Here is a 17,114-nt window from a genome sequence, read left to right on the forward strand (position 1 = left end):
AGACAGGAATCTTTCCTAGCTCTACCTGGAGAAAGCCAGGAATGGAACCCAGGATCTTTTGTATTCAAAACCTGTGTCCTATCCCTGAGCGACAGCCCCTCCCCAGGAACCTCTCTGCACCACCACAATAGCTTACCACAAGATGAAGCTCATCAGTGTTTGAGAATCAATGCTCTGGTCTGAAGGAGGTATTGCAGTTTGCTCGTACTGTAAGCATCAGCTGATATTTTAAGGCTTGAACTCTTGCCTGGCTTTAGCTTGAAGTCTAAGCCACTCTCTGATGGTCCACACCAGAATGCCCAATTTCCCAGCTCATCAATGTATCAGCTAAGTTTACCTTAGAAGGAGCGTTTCCATCCCTATCGTTCAGCCAGGACACTGAGGTCCAGCTCCGAGGGCCTTCTGGTGCTTCCCTCACTGCGAGAAGTGAGGTTACAGGGAACCAGACAGAGGGTTTTCTCAGTAGTGGCGCCCGCCCTGTGGAATGCCCTCCCATCAGATGTCAAGGAAATAAACAACTACCTGACTTTTAGAAGACATCTGAAGACAGCCCTGTTTAGGGAAGCTTTTAATGTCTGATCTTTTATCACATTCTTATTCTTATTCTTATTCTTTCTGTTGGCTGGGGAAACCCTGCCAGATTGGGGGGGGGGGTATAAATTATTGTTATTATTATACCTGGCTCCCTGTCCTGCCTTTCTTTGCCTCCCCCAGACTACCTATCTGTCAGTGACCAACATCCTGCCTACCTGCCTTGCACATGGCTATGCTTCAGACAACTTGTCCTTAAACACATCAGTTTTGCTTCATCCTAATAACATGGGGTGTGTGGTTAGGAAACTGGGTAATTAAAAGCATGTTTATACAAAACATGTTTATACAAAGTCAGGGGTAGCTCTTCAGATGTTGTGGACTGCATCTCCCATCAGCCCCAGCCAGGATGCCCAATAGCTAGGGATGGTAGCAGCTGTAGTCCACAACATCTGGATGGCACCATGTTGGCTAACTGTCCACTAAGAAATGTGCTTTGGACTGCAGCCATTGAGGCAGCAAAGTTCCAATTTAATTTAAATCATTTTATGAAAAGGTAGTCATTGTTACATGTAAGCTCAAATACATCCATTGCAGAAAAGTTCTCCATACTTGGTAGTGAGCCACATTTAATCATTTCATTTTCTAACTAAATTTAAAACAGACTCCCTAAGTAATAAAAAAAGACAGACTTGACTGTTTGGAATTTTAGCATGTGGCTGACATCCCAAATATGTAGGAATGGTCATGTTCACCACTGTTGGTCTAGTCTATTTGGCAGGAAAGCTGCTGTTCCACGTTCCACATGCCACAGAGTATTCAGCGTTACCACCTCACATTTCTGTTCATCGCTTACGTATAAATATATTCCCTATAGGAAGAAATCCTCAAATGATTAGTTGTTTTCAATTCTCAGTCATAGACTCAGAAAGTACTGTAATCCCAGTTCTGCTTTATGAACTGGCTATCAAAAGACGTGAATAATACATAGCTGCTTGCTGACTGAACCCCTATTTTTTTCAGGCTTCTGGGTCAATTAGGACCGCTTCATACAACTATTTTTAATAAAGTGTAATAATTACCGTATGGTGCCCATTCTGCTTATCCAAAGTTTGTGCTGTAAAGTGATCTGGTTAAAAAGTGCCTCCTAGTGATAAAATGACAAATATCACAACCCTGAGTTCCAGTAGCAACTCAGGTATGGACAGAGAGGAGGGGGCAGTGGTGCTTATGCTTAGAAGGAACTAGGCTCAAGACTCACAACTGAGTCTAAACCCAACACCCATGAATCAGCTGAGCTTCAGCTCTCAAGTCTGGACCCCCAGAGACTGCAGTCATCAAGTCTGGATCCATCAACAAGTGGCATCCTCACTCCCACATCCACTCCCTCTGCAGAGGCAGCTTGCCAGGCCAGGCCAGGCACTGTGCAACAGCATGGAATGCTATAGTTTGGGCCAGAAAGCTGCCCCTTTAAGGTTCTGCTTAAACTTTCTTCTCAATGAATAGGTGAGCTTGTGCTACCTCAGATGGCAGAATTTTTTTTGGGGGGGGGGGAATACTTTTTTCCAAACCAAAATAAAAAAAACTAACAAAAGCTTTAAAAAAACCTAACATGTCTGAGGAAAGGGATCTAACCTAGCCCTCCCTCTGCTATGCTAGCTTTTTTATGTGCAGGTAATATTTTTACGGAGAATCACTGACTCAAGTGAACTCCCACTTGCTGTCTGAAGTGGAAGTTTCCAGACACAGGTATACTATCTCAGCAAGTATTACGTTTCCATCCGCTAGTTCCTGAAGTTGCTTTCACTCAACAACCAGGTCCAATTCATTCCCAAGGTCTAGGGTGGGGATAAGAAGCAATCGTGAGAACGGAAATTGGCAAGAGGGCGTGTTGAGGAGTTGAGGTTGCCCATTAACTCCCAACTCCCTTTTCAAAGTAGCCCTGGCCAAGACCAGCAGATTACAAAGGGCTTATGCAAATTGACCTCTTGGATAATGAGATCAGTAAAAACTGTACCGAGAACACAATGATTCAATATTGAAACTGTATTTTGAGGGTTGTTTTGGGGAAGAGAAAGTAGCTGTGCTCTATGAATGTGGCCCACTTTGAACTGAATTTTCACAGAATGTGGATATTTGGAAACAGATGCCTATCAGTGCAACAAATAAACAAACAAATTTCATACCAAGCATGCAGACGGGAAATATGAAAGGCAGGCAGGCTCCACAAAAGCTGATGTCAGAAAGTCACGATCCTTTTTCCTGCCAGAAAATAACTTTTGACAAGACTATTATACCAGCCAGCATTAAGGATAAAGCAAAAGGAAGTCATTTGATAACCGCATAATAAAAGTGTCTCTATTAACACAAGGTCACAACCCTGATGTAGCCGATCTTTTGTGCACTCTTCTGCCTGGAGGACTCAAATTTGCCAACAGCTGTTCCAAAAGCCGCACAAGGGTTAAAGGGGGCCAAAGACACTGCAATAAAAGAGAGTTAACCATTTTGATTTAATTTGCAACTTGCAGAAGCAGTGCTTTCGGCAATAACACAGTGTTCTGGATACCTCCTGTGTAGCTGCTAAAAGAAAACATGAAGAGACAATCTATGCCACAACGATCACGACACACTGTTTTGATACAGATCAGGCTTCTCTGCAAACAGAAGAGGGCATCCAATGGATTGCAGACATGTTTTAAGGACTTCACACCTCTGCCTACCTAGTATCAGAATTTTATTCTTACGATCCTAACAAGATGTGGCGACAGCTACTTCCTTAGACAGCTTTTTAAAAGGATTAACCAGGATGGGCAGCCCATACCCCATGGCCTAATTTCATGTGGGTTGCAATGACTGGGTGGCAGGGGAAACAGGGGGAAAGGGGCTGGTAGAAAGATATAGAAGGTGTCCACTTTTAGCTCAAAAAAACACATCACTGCCAATATGCTGGCCTGGCAGTTTGTCCCTAAAGGAGTGCATCCCTTAATAGAAGAAAGAAGTTGCCCACTCATGGGTTAGATAAGCAATACAATAAATTGTATTGACTGATAGAATAAAATGAAATCAATAACTGTGTGTTCTTACACACCTGTACATACTCAGAAGTAACCCAACTGATTCCAGCAGGGCTGGCTCCCAGATAAGTAAGTATGCTTAGAATTGTAGATTTACTTTTTCTAATAAGATCAGATCAGTTCAAATCGTAGAAGGCGATGGCCTAAAATATGAAGAGAACAGTACAACCTGAAAGGATTGTACCAGCCTGCCATACTAATGTTGTTGTTTTTTTTTAAAGGAATGGTTTCCTAAGAAAAACTAGGGATCCTGTTATTTATACACCATGTTTTCCATATGTGCATGTCAAGAGGAAAGCCCTTACTCAGAAAATCAGACCACTGTGAGGTTCATGTGGTGTTTTAACTATTAATCCCGACACTCTTTCTAGTCAATAAAGGCATTTATCTCCCCCCCACACACACATCTTGGGGAGGGATGGGTGGGTGTTTCTCACTTCCCAGCTCCTGACAATTTATTATTTTCTATATAAACTGTACAACCAAGTCCAAGCATTCCGTGTAATAAAGAGATACAGCTTTCCTGGACCATCTTTTGGCTCCACCTTACAAAAGAACATTACAGCCTCCCACCAAGAGTACATAATTGTTCCCACTTAAACAGCAACATGTGCTTCAAGATCTTGATGATAAATAACTGAAAGAGGAAATAGCCTTTTTATCGTGTGTGGGAAAGCATCCAACCACCAAATAATGTAAAAAAAAAAAAATCTGGCAAAGTAAAAGAAGAAGAAAATGGTGGGATGCAGTTGAGGTCCTTGTTCTCACAGAAGGTAGTTTGATCTAGCAAAAGAGACTGCTAAGTACAGTCTACACACACCCACACCCCACCTTCCACTTTGTTCTGGAGGGTCACCCAACTCTCTGGAGCTGATTTTAGGGGGGAGGTGGAAATAGGCAGAGATCTCATTCTCTCTCCTGCTAGAACTCACTTCCACTCCAGCAGCAGCCATTCTGTGCCTGTGACAGTGCCAGATTCCACCCAGATCATTTCATAAGAGAATTATTTTGGTTCCCATTTTCGGCAATGTATACGTATTGCAAAGCAGAGTGACTCGACACCTCTGTATATACCTCATGTATTTGCTGGGACCTCATTCAGCATCAAGGCCAGCTAATGCAGTATTAGCTGGACCTGGACCAGGACCAGCGACCTGTGTCAATCTATGTGATGCCAATAATAGCAGAACGGTGTTACTGAGGGCATGATTGTCCTTGTCCCCAAGCATGTATCTGGCTATGGGTCACACTACTGCTGCTTAAGCTGTATCCAAGGGTGTCATTCCGCCTCTCCTTGAAAAAGGGGCCAGCTTATGGTAGAAGGGCATGGTTTTCTTCCTGAGTCTGAATCAGCTGCTGCCAAAGTACTGGGTTCAAGAAGACATAGGGAGGGAACTGCAGGTGGTTTGAAACAGAATTCAGATGAGACAGATGTAAATTAGTCTTGTTAATCATTTCCCATATAAAAGTAATGTTTTTACTGCCCGTACTGGGATCTACTATATATAGGGAACCAACCAGCCAGAGCTGGGCTATGGATAGATTAGAGTGCTGAGCCAGCCCTGTTTAAGGAACTAGCAGTGATAGCTCATTGTGGATTTTACGTTTTCCATCCATTCCTGTCTCTATGCTGTGGCAGTCTTCAGAGAGGAAGTAACAGTTGTAACCAAGGTGTGTCAACTGAGACATCACACCAAACATGCTTTTTATTCTGGTGTGCCTGCCAGTCACAAGCTACTGTTTGTCAACCTGGATATACTGCCAAGCTTAATAAACTAAGGTTTGGCATGATACATTATTTTAGCCTGCATGAATGTGACCAGAAGATGTTGGACAATTTGAGGCAAAACAGACAGAGGTGGGACTTTTTTCAAAATAGGAGCAATGACATCATCTGCTAGAGTGCCAGTGGAGGACCTTGGCAACCAAATGAGCTGATAATAAGGCTTTCAAGTTTTACAATTGTTTGTGGCAGATTAGTATGGAGGCAGTCAGAGAAGAAGGCAAGCTCACTATACAAGGGCAATCAGCAGGTCCTGATAAATTGGACATTATGCTATATACTACTACTTCTACTCTCTCTCTCTCTCTCTCTCTGTGTGTGTGTGTGTGTGTGTGTCATATAGATATAAAAAAAGGTAAAGGAACCCTGACAGTTAAGTCCAGTTACAAACAACTCTGGGGTTGCGGTGCTCATCTCACTTTACCGGCTGAGGGAGCCAACATTTGTCTGCAGTTTTTCCGGGTCATGTGGCCAGCATGACTAAGTCGCTTCTGGCAAAACCAGAGCAGCTCACAGAAATGCCGTTTACCTTTCTGCCGGAGCGGTACCTATTTATCTACTTGCACTTTTGGCGTGCTTTCAAACTGCTAGGTTGGCAGGAGCTGGGACCAAGCAACGGCAGCTTACCTCATTGTGGGGATTCGAACAGCCGACCTTCTGATCATATAGATATAAGCACGCACAATTAACACAGCTCCCTGCATTTTTGCCCACCCTTGGTAGCAGGGTTATGGGGGCTGTTGGGACAGCATCTGCACTTCAAAAATTTCCATGACACCACTGAAAACAGGGTGGGGGGGTCAAATACTTCCCCTGCCATACTCATAGGGGCAAAACAACACTTGTCATGAAAGCAGGCAAGCTCTGTAGAATTAAAATCTCAAGCTTCACGTAACAGTGCTTGCTGACAACTGCTTTATTTTTATTATTTTTAAAAATATTAATCAGATACTATTATTTTCAAGCCTGCATAAACTAGGGAAGATTACTTGCCTTTATTGTGGGAGCAGAAGGTGGCCCATAGCCCCTGCTTTATATGCAACATGAAAAGGAAGGGGGATCCAGAAGCTGGGCTAAGAGCCTTTCTTATTGCCCTCTTACTTCTTACCAACATGGTTTAAGTTTCAGTCCTCAGTAAGGATCTGGGTGCCTTTCAGATGTAAATATTTTACAAGAGGATACCATATGGGAGACGCAACTGTTTGTTTTTATTAGCAAAAAGAAAATCAATCTCTTCACTTTGTACAGGGGTTTTATGGACGCCTGGTCTACAGCTCTCTGCCAATATTTAAATTACCTTAGCTTGGATTAACCTCTAAAAATTGCTCTAACTAAAGATGGCCTCTAACTATCGAGCATAATTTAAAGATGGCATAAAAGGAAAGCAAGGCTGCATGACACTGGTGTTATCAAGGATACCTTATGTAATGTTTGAATGAAAACAAAGGCTAAGCTAAGGGAGGAACGTTTGAGTTGTCTAATCAGCCATGATTGCATTTGAATATTTACATAAGAAATACTGTGTCTGGTAGAAGTTAATCATCAATATCTGTGTTAAAATCACAGAAGGGCAAATATAATCCCAATTGCTCCATGAACAGAACCAGTTCCCTGTATTACCCAGAATCCAATAATATTTAAGACTTCTCTTGTAGGGTTCATCCTTAGTGTATTTTTCTTAAAGATGTGCTTGATTTGGTATTGTGCTTGCTTCATGGTTTTTCCTGCATTGTGATTTTTGCCAGCCCCTGCTTTTGTGATTCGCTGTCCCCTGCATGAAGCTGGGCAGGCAGAGTTAACAGGGGCTGCAGGAAACAAGAGACGCCTGGGCTGGCTTCATGGTTTTCCCCATGGTTTTTTGCATCTCTCTCTCTCTCTCTCTCTCTCTCTCACACACACACACACACACAGAGAGAGAGAGAGAGAGAGAGAGAGAGAGAGAAATATTCACAATATATTGCCAGGTCAAAAATTATGAAACCACTATCACAATATGGACTTCAAACCGATTTTGGACAATATATCGATATATTGCCCAGCCCGAGTGAGGAGTGAGGGGATGCAGCAAACCCATCTACACTAAAGGCAGGAATGACAAGGAGGATCTGAACAAGAATATTTGATCTCATCTTTTGCGCTCCCCCCTCCCCTTTCCCTCAGACACAGAAAACTTTTAATGGAAGAATATTTTTACATAACACACACACACTTTTTCTCACCTGAAATGGTACTGTCTAATAAAAAGCTTTTTCTCTTGCTTTTACTGCAAAAACTCATGTTGGGCTGGTTGCAGCACAAGTTGTATTCTTAGTGAGAGTTCACTGAAGCAATTCCCCATATGGAAAGTGTTACCATTGGAATAAAAAGGCATGTGAATTTTGCAGACAATATCTGTGAGCAGGAGCTGACAGAAATCTAGTATCCCACTATGGATGAGCAGATGTCCCCTTCTGTTATTGTTTTGTGGGTTGGATCTGGCTCATGTTCCACTCCACCTGCCTTCCTATTTTAACTTGGAGAATTTCTAAAATCAATTTTGGAATTGGTACATGCCCAGTTTGCTGCACTTTACAGTCCCCATGCAGTCATACCAAGACTCCCTTTTGGTTCAGTTTTTAATTAATGCACATATGTGCTTGTGTACTTTGATAATCAATAACGATGGGGAGAGATGTGGCTGAAGACTGAAGCAAACTGCAGATGCACAGCATACTTAGACAAGGTACAGAAATAAAACAAAAGAGAGAGAAGAACAGCAAATTGCTAATGTGTCAGTGCCACTCTGCAAACAAGATCAGATTATTCAGCACCCCAAAATATACAGAGAAATTCAAATGGGGGGAATTTACTAAGCATCCCTATACCCTATCTAAATAATCTTCCTGCTACATTGATGTGGATTTTTCATGTCAATGCCCACAAATCATTCCAACGTTCGCAAGGATTAAAAACATGAAGAAAGAACAAGCTCTAACTATGAAGCATATCGACTTCATTCAGTGGAATCCAAGGATGCCCTATTATATGAGGCATGGCAAAGTGGCTTCAGACACCAGATTAGAGAGTGACCAGCATTTCCCTACCCCCAATGTTATTTTAAAACTGAAGTTTATGCCCCCCAAAGGGTGGGCCTGCTACTAACTTTTTAGAACAACCTCTCCCAACCTGGTGCCTCCTAAGGCCCTGGGGCCGGATGTGGCCCAATCACCTTCTCAATCTGGCCTGCGGACGGTCTGGGAATCAGCCTGTTTTTACATGAGTAGAATGTGTGCTTTTATTTAAAATGCATCTCTGGGTTATTTGTGGGGCATAGGAATTTGTTCATTTCCCCCCACCACCAAAAAAATACAGTCCGGCCCACCACATGGTCTGAGGGATAATGGCTGAAAAAGGTTGCTGCCGGCCCACCACATGGTCTGAGGGATAATGGCTGAAAAAGGTTGCTGACCCCTGGTCTAAGGCCAACATTCAGTGGAAGTTACTTTCATACACGAGGCTTAGGATTGGGGTACAAAATGCTCTTTGGCATGAGCTATCAGACTGCGAGTATTTAATATACATGGGAATTTTTCAGTGGAACAGAAGCCAACAAAGGCAATTATAGTTTCCACTCACAGACAAGTAAACACACAAGTTTCAAGAAACGGCTTCAGGCCCCGAAGAACTAAGTTCCTTCTATGCTAGCCTCTTTATGCCAAGAAAAAGACTACAAATCTGTTTGTGGAGATGGTGGAGACAATACATTAGGCAAGCACTAGAAGCTTCTCTTTTCTGGTAATAAAAGTATAACACTATAAATTAAAACCTGATTAAATCCCTGAGGCCTAGAACAGCTACAGTAACTCAAAGGCACTCAATGGACACTAGCTTGACTAAAACTCACATATTCACATTCAAGTCTAACACTATTCATTGGACCACATTTTGTCTTTCACAACTTCGGGTCATACCAAGTTTCTCTCCATTATATTGTAAACATAATTATCCTGATAAAAGTTTATCTGGACACAGGCGTGAAAGAGTTTGTGTCCAACTATTCAACACGGTCTTGAGTTTTCACTGTGTTCTTACTGTCAGGTTTGTCATCAGCTCCTAGCTGCAAAGGGCAGGGGGAGAACTAAACCCTCACAGGGGACTCTCTCCATCCCTGGGGCACTTTGAAGTCCAAATGGTGGCTGACCTTGTTTTGGATTCTCAGGCCTCACCCGAGGGTGCCAACTGGAAAGATGTTCAGGTTTTGTAGTCTTCCCTGTTTGGAATACCTCTCTGGAAGTTGCTTCCCCCAGTTGTTTGTCTTGGCTTCTGGTATGGGAGACCTCCACCAGTTGTGGCAGTCTGGGTTCGGCAGGGCTTCTGCTGCAGCTTCTTCTGCTCTCTCGCCTTTGGGGCTTGCTGCTCTCTTCCCTGGCTGCTGAGGAAGCACAGGTGAGTCAAAGCTTCTCCCTCCCTCTTTCAGCTTACTTTCACATTGTCCTCCTCTCATTTTGCTTTTTGCTTTCTTTCTTTTAGAGGCAAATCCTGGTGGGCTGATTAATGGGCCAAACCACTGCAAACCTTAGTAGTAGTAATAATATTAATAATGGAAGAAGACACCTGATTAATTAAGAGGAACCATTATTTCTCAAATTTAGAGCCAGCTACAACTTATATTTCTTTCCCCTCATATTGTTCAATTGATTAGATGAGTCATTGAAGTTACATCTAGGCTTTCAATTCTTTGCTCTAGGATGTTTTGATAGCTTTCCCCCGCACAATCTTAGCTACCAAACCTTCACAGAACAGTATGTGTGTGTGACACACACACACACACACACACACACACTAAGTGCTAGCAGCAACATTTGAGGAAACTGGTATTTGATGTTTTTCAAGCCCTGATGCAGTTTTCCCATATTACTACATATTTTTATATTTTATTCTGTTTTGGCTGAGCCTGTCAATAATGGTAGGTAGAAGTTTGGGAACGTTGATTCAGGTTTATGAGGGAATATATCCCATCTATCATAGCCAGAAATAACCTCATAACCCAGTTGTGGATGATTTTATTAGTTGCATGGATGATGCTTTCATTGTATATGGGCAATAAATAATTATAATGTTTATATAGAATATATAAAATATTTTGCATTATATTAATTACTCTTATGATTCATTGTGGCAGCCCTAATATTTTCTTCAGGCACTCTATTTATGTTATGCATTATGTAGGTGTTTGTATTACATTATGTTTGTATTACATTTCTAGATCTCTTCTCAGCTATGCTACCAAAACAGTTTAAAATTTATTTAGTTGTTAATAGAAGTATATGAGATGAGGCCTTCTTCTGCTGTGTCGGAACACCGATCCATCTAGTCCAGATTTGTATTCTATGACTAGCCATGGTTCTCTCTTACTATCATGCTGAATTGCACTTGTAAGTGACCTTTTTCGGAGTGCTGATGTTTAAAAGCAGGTGTAATATGTTCCCTCCTGCCCACACTAGTCTTTCTGGGCCAGCAGTAGTTTCCTGGCAGTCTTCAGAGCCATATCATACAGAGTGCATTGCAATAATCTAATACAAAAGTCACCAAGGCAAATACAGCAGTGGCAAAGTCCCTCCAACTAAAGAGAAGAAACATAATAGCTATTCACCTCTCATGGAAGAGGTCACAAAGCCAGGCAAGGTATTTAAAACCTCAGCTCCTCCTGACTCCATGCAGATACAACTAATTAGATTGCCATCTAGTGGTTAAACTATATAATGGCACTATCCACTATCCTGAACAAGAGATTTTCCTACCATCATTACCAGTTTTATCTTTAATCGGCTTCAATTTATTGGCCCCCATCCAACTCATCAGTGATATGGAGTAAGTCACCTCAGTTGTATGTGACAGAAAGGAGGGAAGCAAGTGTGTGACAACCACACATTGATTGCACTGAATGCCATGCCTTCCAGATACCTCACTTATGGCTTCACATAAATGTTGAAAAGGATAGGAGTCAGCATAGAACTGTGTAGCGCCCTATGGGAAAATACAGCAGCAAGCTACCACCACCACCTTCTGGAATCTTCTCAAAAAGTAGGAATTCCTCCAACTCCAACTCCATCAGACAGAGAGGATCAATGGTTACAAAGGCTACTGCAGATTCAACAGTGTTCCCAAAAAATATATTTCTGATTGACTCATAATTAAAGTAAGGTAAAGGTAAAGGTACCCCTGCCCGTACGGGCCAGTCTTGACAGGCTTTAACCCACAGTGCCACCCGCGTCCCATCGACTCATAATTACCTTCAGTCAAAAGGACCCACAGATGACTCACATGATAGCCATTCTTTAAGAAGGCATTAAGCAACAACCTAATGGCTCTGGCCCCTTTTGGCATAGCAGAATAAATGAACAAATGCAAGGATCAAGAGCCACAATATCCTATTCTTCCCCTCCATTTCACTCACCTACAAATGGTATATTTTTAAAGCAGCAGACTATAAAGATATCACACAGAAGGTTTGAAGCTCAAAGCAGTCTTTGAAGTAAATTCACCTTCACCACCCTTGAAAAGGGCTGTGAGACTGCAGTAAGACTAGCTTTTCAAAGAACTCAACAGGGGGAAACTCTTCCCTTAATGTTTAGGCAGATGCCTAAATGGTGAACTAAGCTCTTTTGAAGATCTCATCTACACAGGGAATGTTAAACCTCAAAAATAAAAATAAATTTCCTATTGGTTTGATATGCTGAGGCTTCTGATGGCATAAAGCCTAAGGCATGGTAAGCCCCCTTCCTTCTCCCTTAATTTGTCTGCAATGGAAATAAAACACTTGAGACTCATTAGTCTGGTGGGCATGGATAGAAGCTCTCATTTTTCCCAGTGTTGTGGAAAAACTGAAATTCATACATTGGTTGCTACATCTGTTATTAACTCAGCAAAGTCAATACCAGTAACCTTGTTAACTAGAAACGTCTTTGGGCTCATATACCCAAATATCCCTGGTGTAATAGAATCCCACCAATGTCATTTGGTTGTGAAAATACTGATGTCATTTATTACCACTGGTATACCAATAGGTAAACCAGATGGCTAGTAAAACCTGAAACCTTTTCCCCAGCTTGTAGCCTAGAACAGATTGGTGGTTTGGGTAGAGACGACAGAGCTACAGATGCTAATCTTGCACTTGTCTTATACGGTATCTATGTTCTTTAAAAGCCAATTTCTGGCATAAACTTCTTCCATTCACAAAATGTCTCCTGGAATGCTTCTTGGAATGCACAGATTTCCTTTGATAGGTCATCCTTATTCTTAGACAGTCCCATGAATTAACACCACCTGCCTACAGAGTTAGTTAACTTCAAGCAAGTTGCAAGGGTGACTGGTGCTGTGAAACTATGACTATTGTTACCAATGGGAGTTATCAGTTGCCGAGTCCAGTTCTATATAGGGGTCTCAATCCAGCCAAAGTTAGGGTGTATGCAAACTTACTTAAAAACTGTAGTTGCCACAATCTTTTCTACTTATGTTATGAATCCTATTCACAGAATACTATGCATAGTTCTGATTGGTGTTCTTCTTCACACAGTACATACACCATGCACTTAAATGACACCAATTTGTAGTCATGGCCACCCATGTTCAGAGTAAAGCTAGCCTGAGGGATTTGTCTATTTTTCAACAATTCAATAAGTGTGCTTCCAGAGTACCTAAATTCTAGCTCAGTTGGTAGAGCACAATACTCTCAATCTCAGAGTTGTGAATTCGAGCCCCATGTTGGGCAAATGATTCCTGCATTGCAGGGGGTTGGACTAGATGATCCTTGTGGTCCCTTCCAACTCTACAATTTTCTGATTCTATTTCCTATGCAGCTCTGTATGCAACCAATGGGACAATTTGGTAACAGTAATGTCTTTTTGCTTTCAGTAGGAGTTGGTCATTATTTATTTAATTTCCATCCTGCCCTTCATCTGAGGATCACAGGTTAGTTTGCAGTATAAGAACACAAAACTACATACCATTATAACAAATAAAAACAATAACCCCCACCATCTTTGGAGCCAATTTAAACCGCCATGTGTTGCACCCTGATCCTTAGAACTAAGCTGTACTTATTCCAATGGGGCTTGCTCACAAGTCTGTACAAGGGGGGGAGAGGGAATTCACAAACCTTATTGCAATAGTGAATAACTCCCTAGCATTGAATGAGTTGAACCCCATTGTTATTAAACTGAATATATTATATTACTTTTTTTGCAGAAAGGCATGGTTGAAACAAGTGTCTCCACCTGGACTAAGTAAACCTATTTGCCTCTCACTATATGTGCACCACTCTTTCTGAAAAGAGGGTGGAAGACCACACACCTCTCTGGCAAAGAATCTCAACACTGCCTGAAGGTTTAAGCCAAGTGGATTTGTTCCACCATAGACCTGACCCCTTCAATGTTTACAGGACTGCAAAGCATCGTCCTAAAAAAACAAAAACAAAAAGAACCATGGTTCTCAGTAACATAATTAAGTTCCATTTTCTGAAGCTTTCTTTTCTTTTCTTTTGTCTTCATATGAAAATAGAATCCATCCCAGGGCCTGCATAACTTTTGTTCAAGTACATTGCATGATCTGATATCACAGCAAATGCTGGTACCTGCTATTAATTTAAACTAATAGGAAGCAATCCACATCATTCTGATCTGATTTGGCAGTCCCACCAGAAAAGCAATGCTAGGCAATTTCCATCTCAAGTAGGTTTTTCCACTCAAACCTCAGTAGTCAGAGTTCAGCAGACAGCAGGCAAAAGTTAAAACAAAAGATGACGAAGAAAGGATTTCTTGGGACTATTTGAAAATTGAAAGGTTACTAATGTTCATCAAGCATGCTCCGGGCAGCACCCAGCTTTCTGACCTGGTGACCTGAACTATGTTTGTGCTTATAGTAAAAGCATTCAAGCAGAGAGTTGGGGAATGAAAGTCTCTATGTAGGAGAGCTTCCCACATGGTATTTCCACCCCCACCCCGTTTTGCCTCATTTATTAGCGAGTATTACAGAAACAAAGAAAGTTGAACTTTCATGCTGTTGTTTCTCCTTGTAAGCTGAATCCTTACATCTACTAAAAAGTGCTACAGTGATGGAGATAGTTTGCCTTTCTGGACAAAAAATATGTATGCCAGATCTCCTGTTCTTCCCTACTTTCCATTCTATGGCTTGATCTTACCCACCAATCTTGCCTGCATGCCTCCATCCCCAATTTCATTCCACAGTTTAGCAGAGATTTACAGTGTGAAAAGAGTCTTGAGAGAGCAAATTGAAGATCCACCATTCTTCTTCTTCCCACAGTGGCCACCCAGCTACCCACCAGGGCAAGAAAACCTTTCCTCACTGTTGCTCCTCAGCAACTGGCATGCAGAAAAGTACAGTGCCTTGGAAAATGGAGGTTCAGTATACAAAGTATACTCCTTCCTGAGTCCCCTGGTGGAAGTATGGGCCAGCTTCAGAACTCTACTTTTGCTTTCCCCATGGTTCACTTGTGTGCTTTAAAATTACAAAGCAGTTCATTATGAAGTCCATAATTGGCATCTCTTAACGAATCTAGGACTATTCAGATGCTTATGTCTGTGTAGTATGCACATGCATAGAGAGGGGACTGAGCTAGCACCTGATGGCCTATACACATCAGACATAATATGTCTGTACATAACCTATGCATATGTAAACTGTGCACCCATAGACTCCACCTAGGTATAAGGGACCCATGGGGGGAGGACCCAAACATTATGCTGAACATATATACTGGGGAGAAAGTAGGGCCAGTAGGAATAATCCCAATCCCTACTCTGCATACATTCATTTTACACAGTCTGCACAGTCCTGATGGGTTCAAAAAAAGGTACTCTTGCTTAAGAAAGTAAGAAGAGCCTTGCTGACTCAGAGGTGTACCAAGTCCAACATTCTTTGTAATCATCCTAGCAATACACCTGTCTGCTTATTTTTAACAGAATGCCTTGCTGAGTGAGGTCCAATGGGCTCTGTCTCTATATTTCTATGGATGCTTAGACCTTGCTTCGTGGAAATGGCTTTGGTTAACTGTGCAATTTTTCTGGTTTAGGTTTGTTTTGGGGTTTGTTTGCTTGTTTGTTTTTGATGTTTTTATTTGTTAAGCAGATCAGATACTATTAATTTGAATTTACATTGTGGGGTACAGAGATTATGTCTGTTTTAGTACTGTTGGTTAGCAGTCTTGAGTCTCCTTGGAGAAACAGGGAGGACAGACAACTATAAAACAAACAAACAAACAAACAAATTCTATTTGATTTCAAAATTAATTTGTATCCTGTATGTTCTCCAGGAACCTCATGGTGGTGTACATAATACTTATTTCCCCCCATTTTATCTTCACAACCGCCCTTTGACAGATTGTGATCATGATCACCCAGTGAGCTTCATGGCTGAATGAAGAGTTGAACATGAGTATTTCCACTTGTAATCTTGGCACTACACAACCACTGGCTCTTGATCTCCACTGCCCGCCACCTTTCAAATCAAAGCTAGTGCTCAAATAGTATGTTGCAATCAGTTGCTTGTTTTCACGACTAGGGTTTCACATGAGCCAAGAATTTAACAAAACACCACAGTAGCAAGCAACTTCCAAAACTGCAACAGTTCCAACATTTATTTCCCTGACGATGACAGAAGTTGCTTGCTACTGTGGCAATATTTGCATTCTTTGGACTGTTTTCTTCCATCAGTTTTCTTCCACTGGAAGTTGTCAAGCAGAATAACTGGAGGATAACATCTCATAACTGATTCTGTCGCTAGCATTACACAATATTTTTTAGCAGAGTAAAGATAAAGTAGGCCGGGCTCATGGCAAATAGCATTCTACTTTGAAATTTCCTGCTTTGGGGCATAATCCAGAGAAAGTTACATACAGCCTTATAACCTGTTGATTGTGCCACTAAACCCGTCAATTTCTATGGTTCATCTGCATGCCTGGCTTTCTTGGGAATCTATCCTGCAGCACTAATGAACAACAGTGTAGAGATTCCATGTATGATACTTGTATCATATTTGTCTCTGTGTTAAATGAGGAAACATTTAGTCAAAATCAGCTCTCTTTACAAACCCTTTGAATTCAGTGGGAAAGAGTGGCAGACCAATCCTATGAATGTGTGTGTAGGCCGATTAATATTCCACAGTCTTTTAAATGTGTTTGTGGGAGGGGGTTATTGTTTTGTGGTTTCTGTTTATTTATGCTTTTATCTTGTGAACCGTTCTGAGATCTGTTGATGAAGGGTAGAATATAAATCAATCAATCAATCAAATAAACAAATAAGTCACAATGAGTTCAAAGTAAGTGTACACAGGAGTGTAACTCTGAGAATCTGTGCCACTCTCCTACTGAAATCATAGATAAATGACATTTACAAACGCTTAATTTTGTCTAAACTGTAACCAGTGTTTTTGACCATTTAATTGACAATGATATCCCCCATGTCTAATGGAGTTACTCTACTGTGAGTTAGCAACTATAAAAATGTATTCATTCCCATTGCCTAATAGCAATTCATTTTCAGAATGGGATTAAATGGGCTCTTGTTGAAAACATGATGTGGCTTTTGTTTTCGCAGGAAATTCCTCATAAAATATGTTTTGAAAAAGTCATTAACTGTAATATATACGGTATTCCTGAACTGGGGATCAAGTGTGATCAAAAAGGGCAAAAAAATGAAGCAGATATTAACGTTGACAATATCAGCTCCATA

At 41.4% G+C, this 17,114-nt stretch overlaps 1 protein-coding gene across 16 annotated transcripts in view; it reads right to left on the reverse strand.

Annotated features, from left to right (window-relative positions):
• Positions 1–17,114, reverse strand: part of KALRN (kalirin RhoGEF kinase) — a 492,139-nt gene that overhangs the window by 404,180 nt on the left and 70,845 nt on the right. For 8 of the 16 annotated variants that reach the window (XM_083404304.1, XM_083404303.1, XM_083404302.1 and 5 more), the window contains exon 2: positions 9,569–9,799. The exons of 6 other annotated variants lie outside the window; for them this stretch is intronic. In XM_083404304.1, coding sequence (XP_083260430.1) covers positions 9,569–9,799 — 231 coding nt within the window. The remainder of the gene's footprint in view (positions 1–9,568; positions 9,800–17,114) is intronic. 2 more of the 16 variants (XM_083404294.1, XM_083404301.1) reach the window with 1 other exon arrangement.

The sequence above is a fragment of the Podarcis tiliguerta genome (assembly GCF_965153285.1).
Source record: "Podarcis tiliguerta genome assembly, chromosome: 1".
Lineage (NCBI taxonomy): Eukaryota > Metazoa > Chordata > Lepidosauria > Squamata > Lacertidae > Podarcis > Podarcis tiliguerta.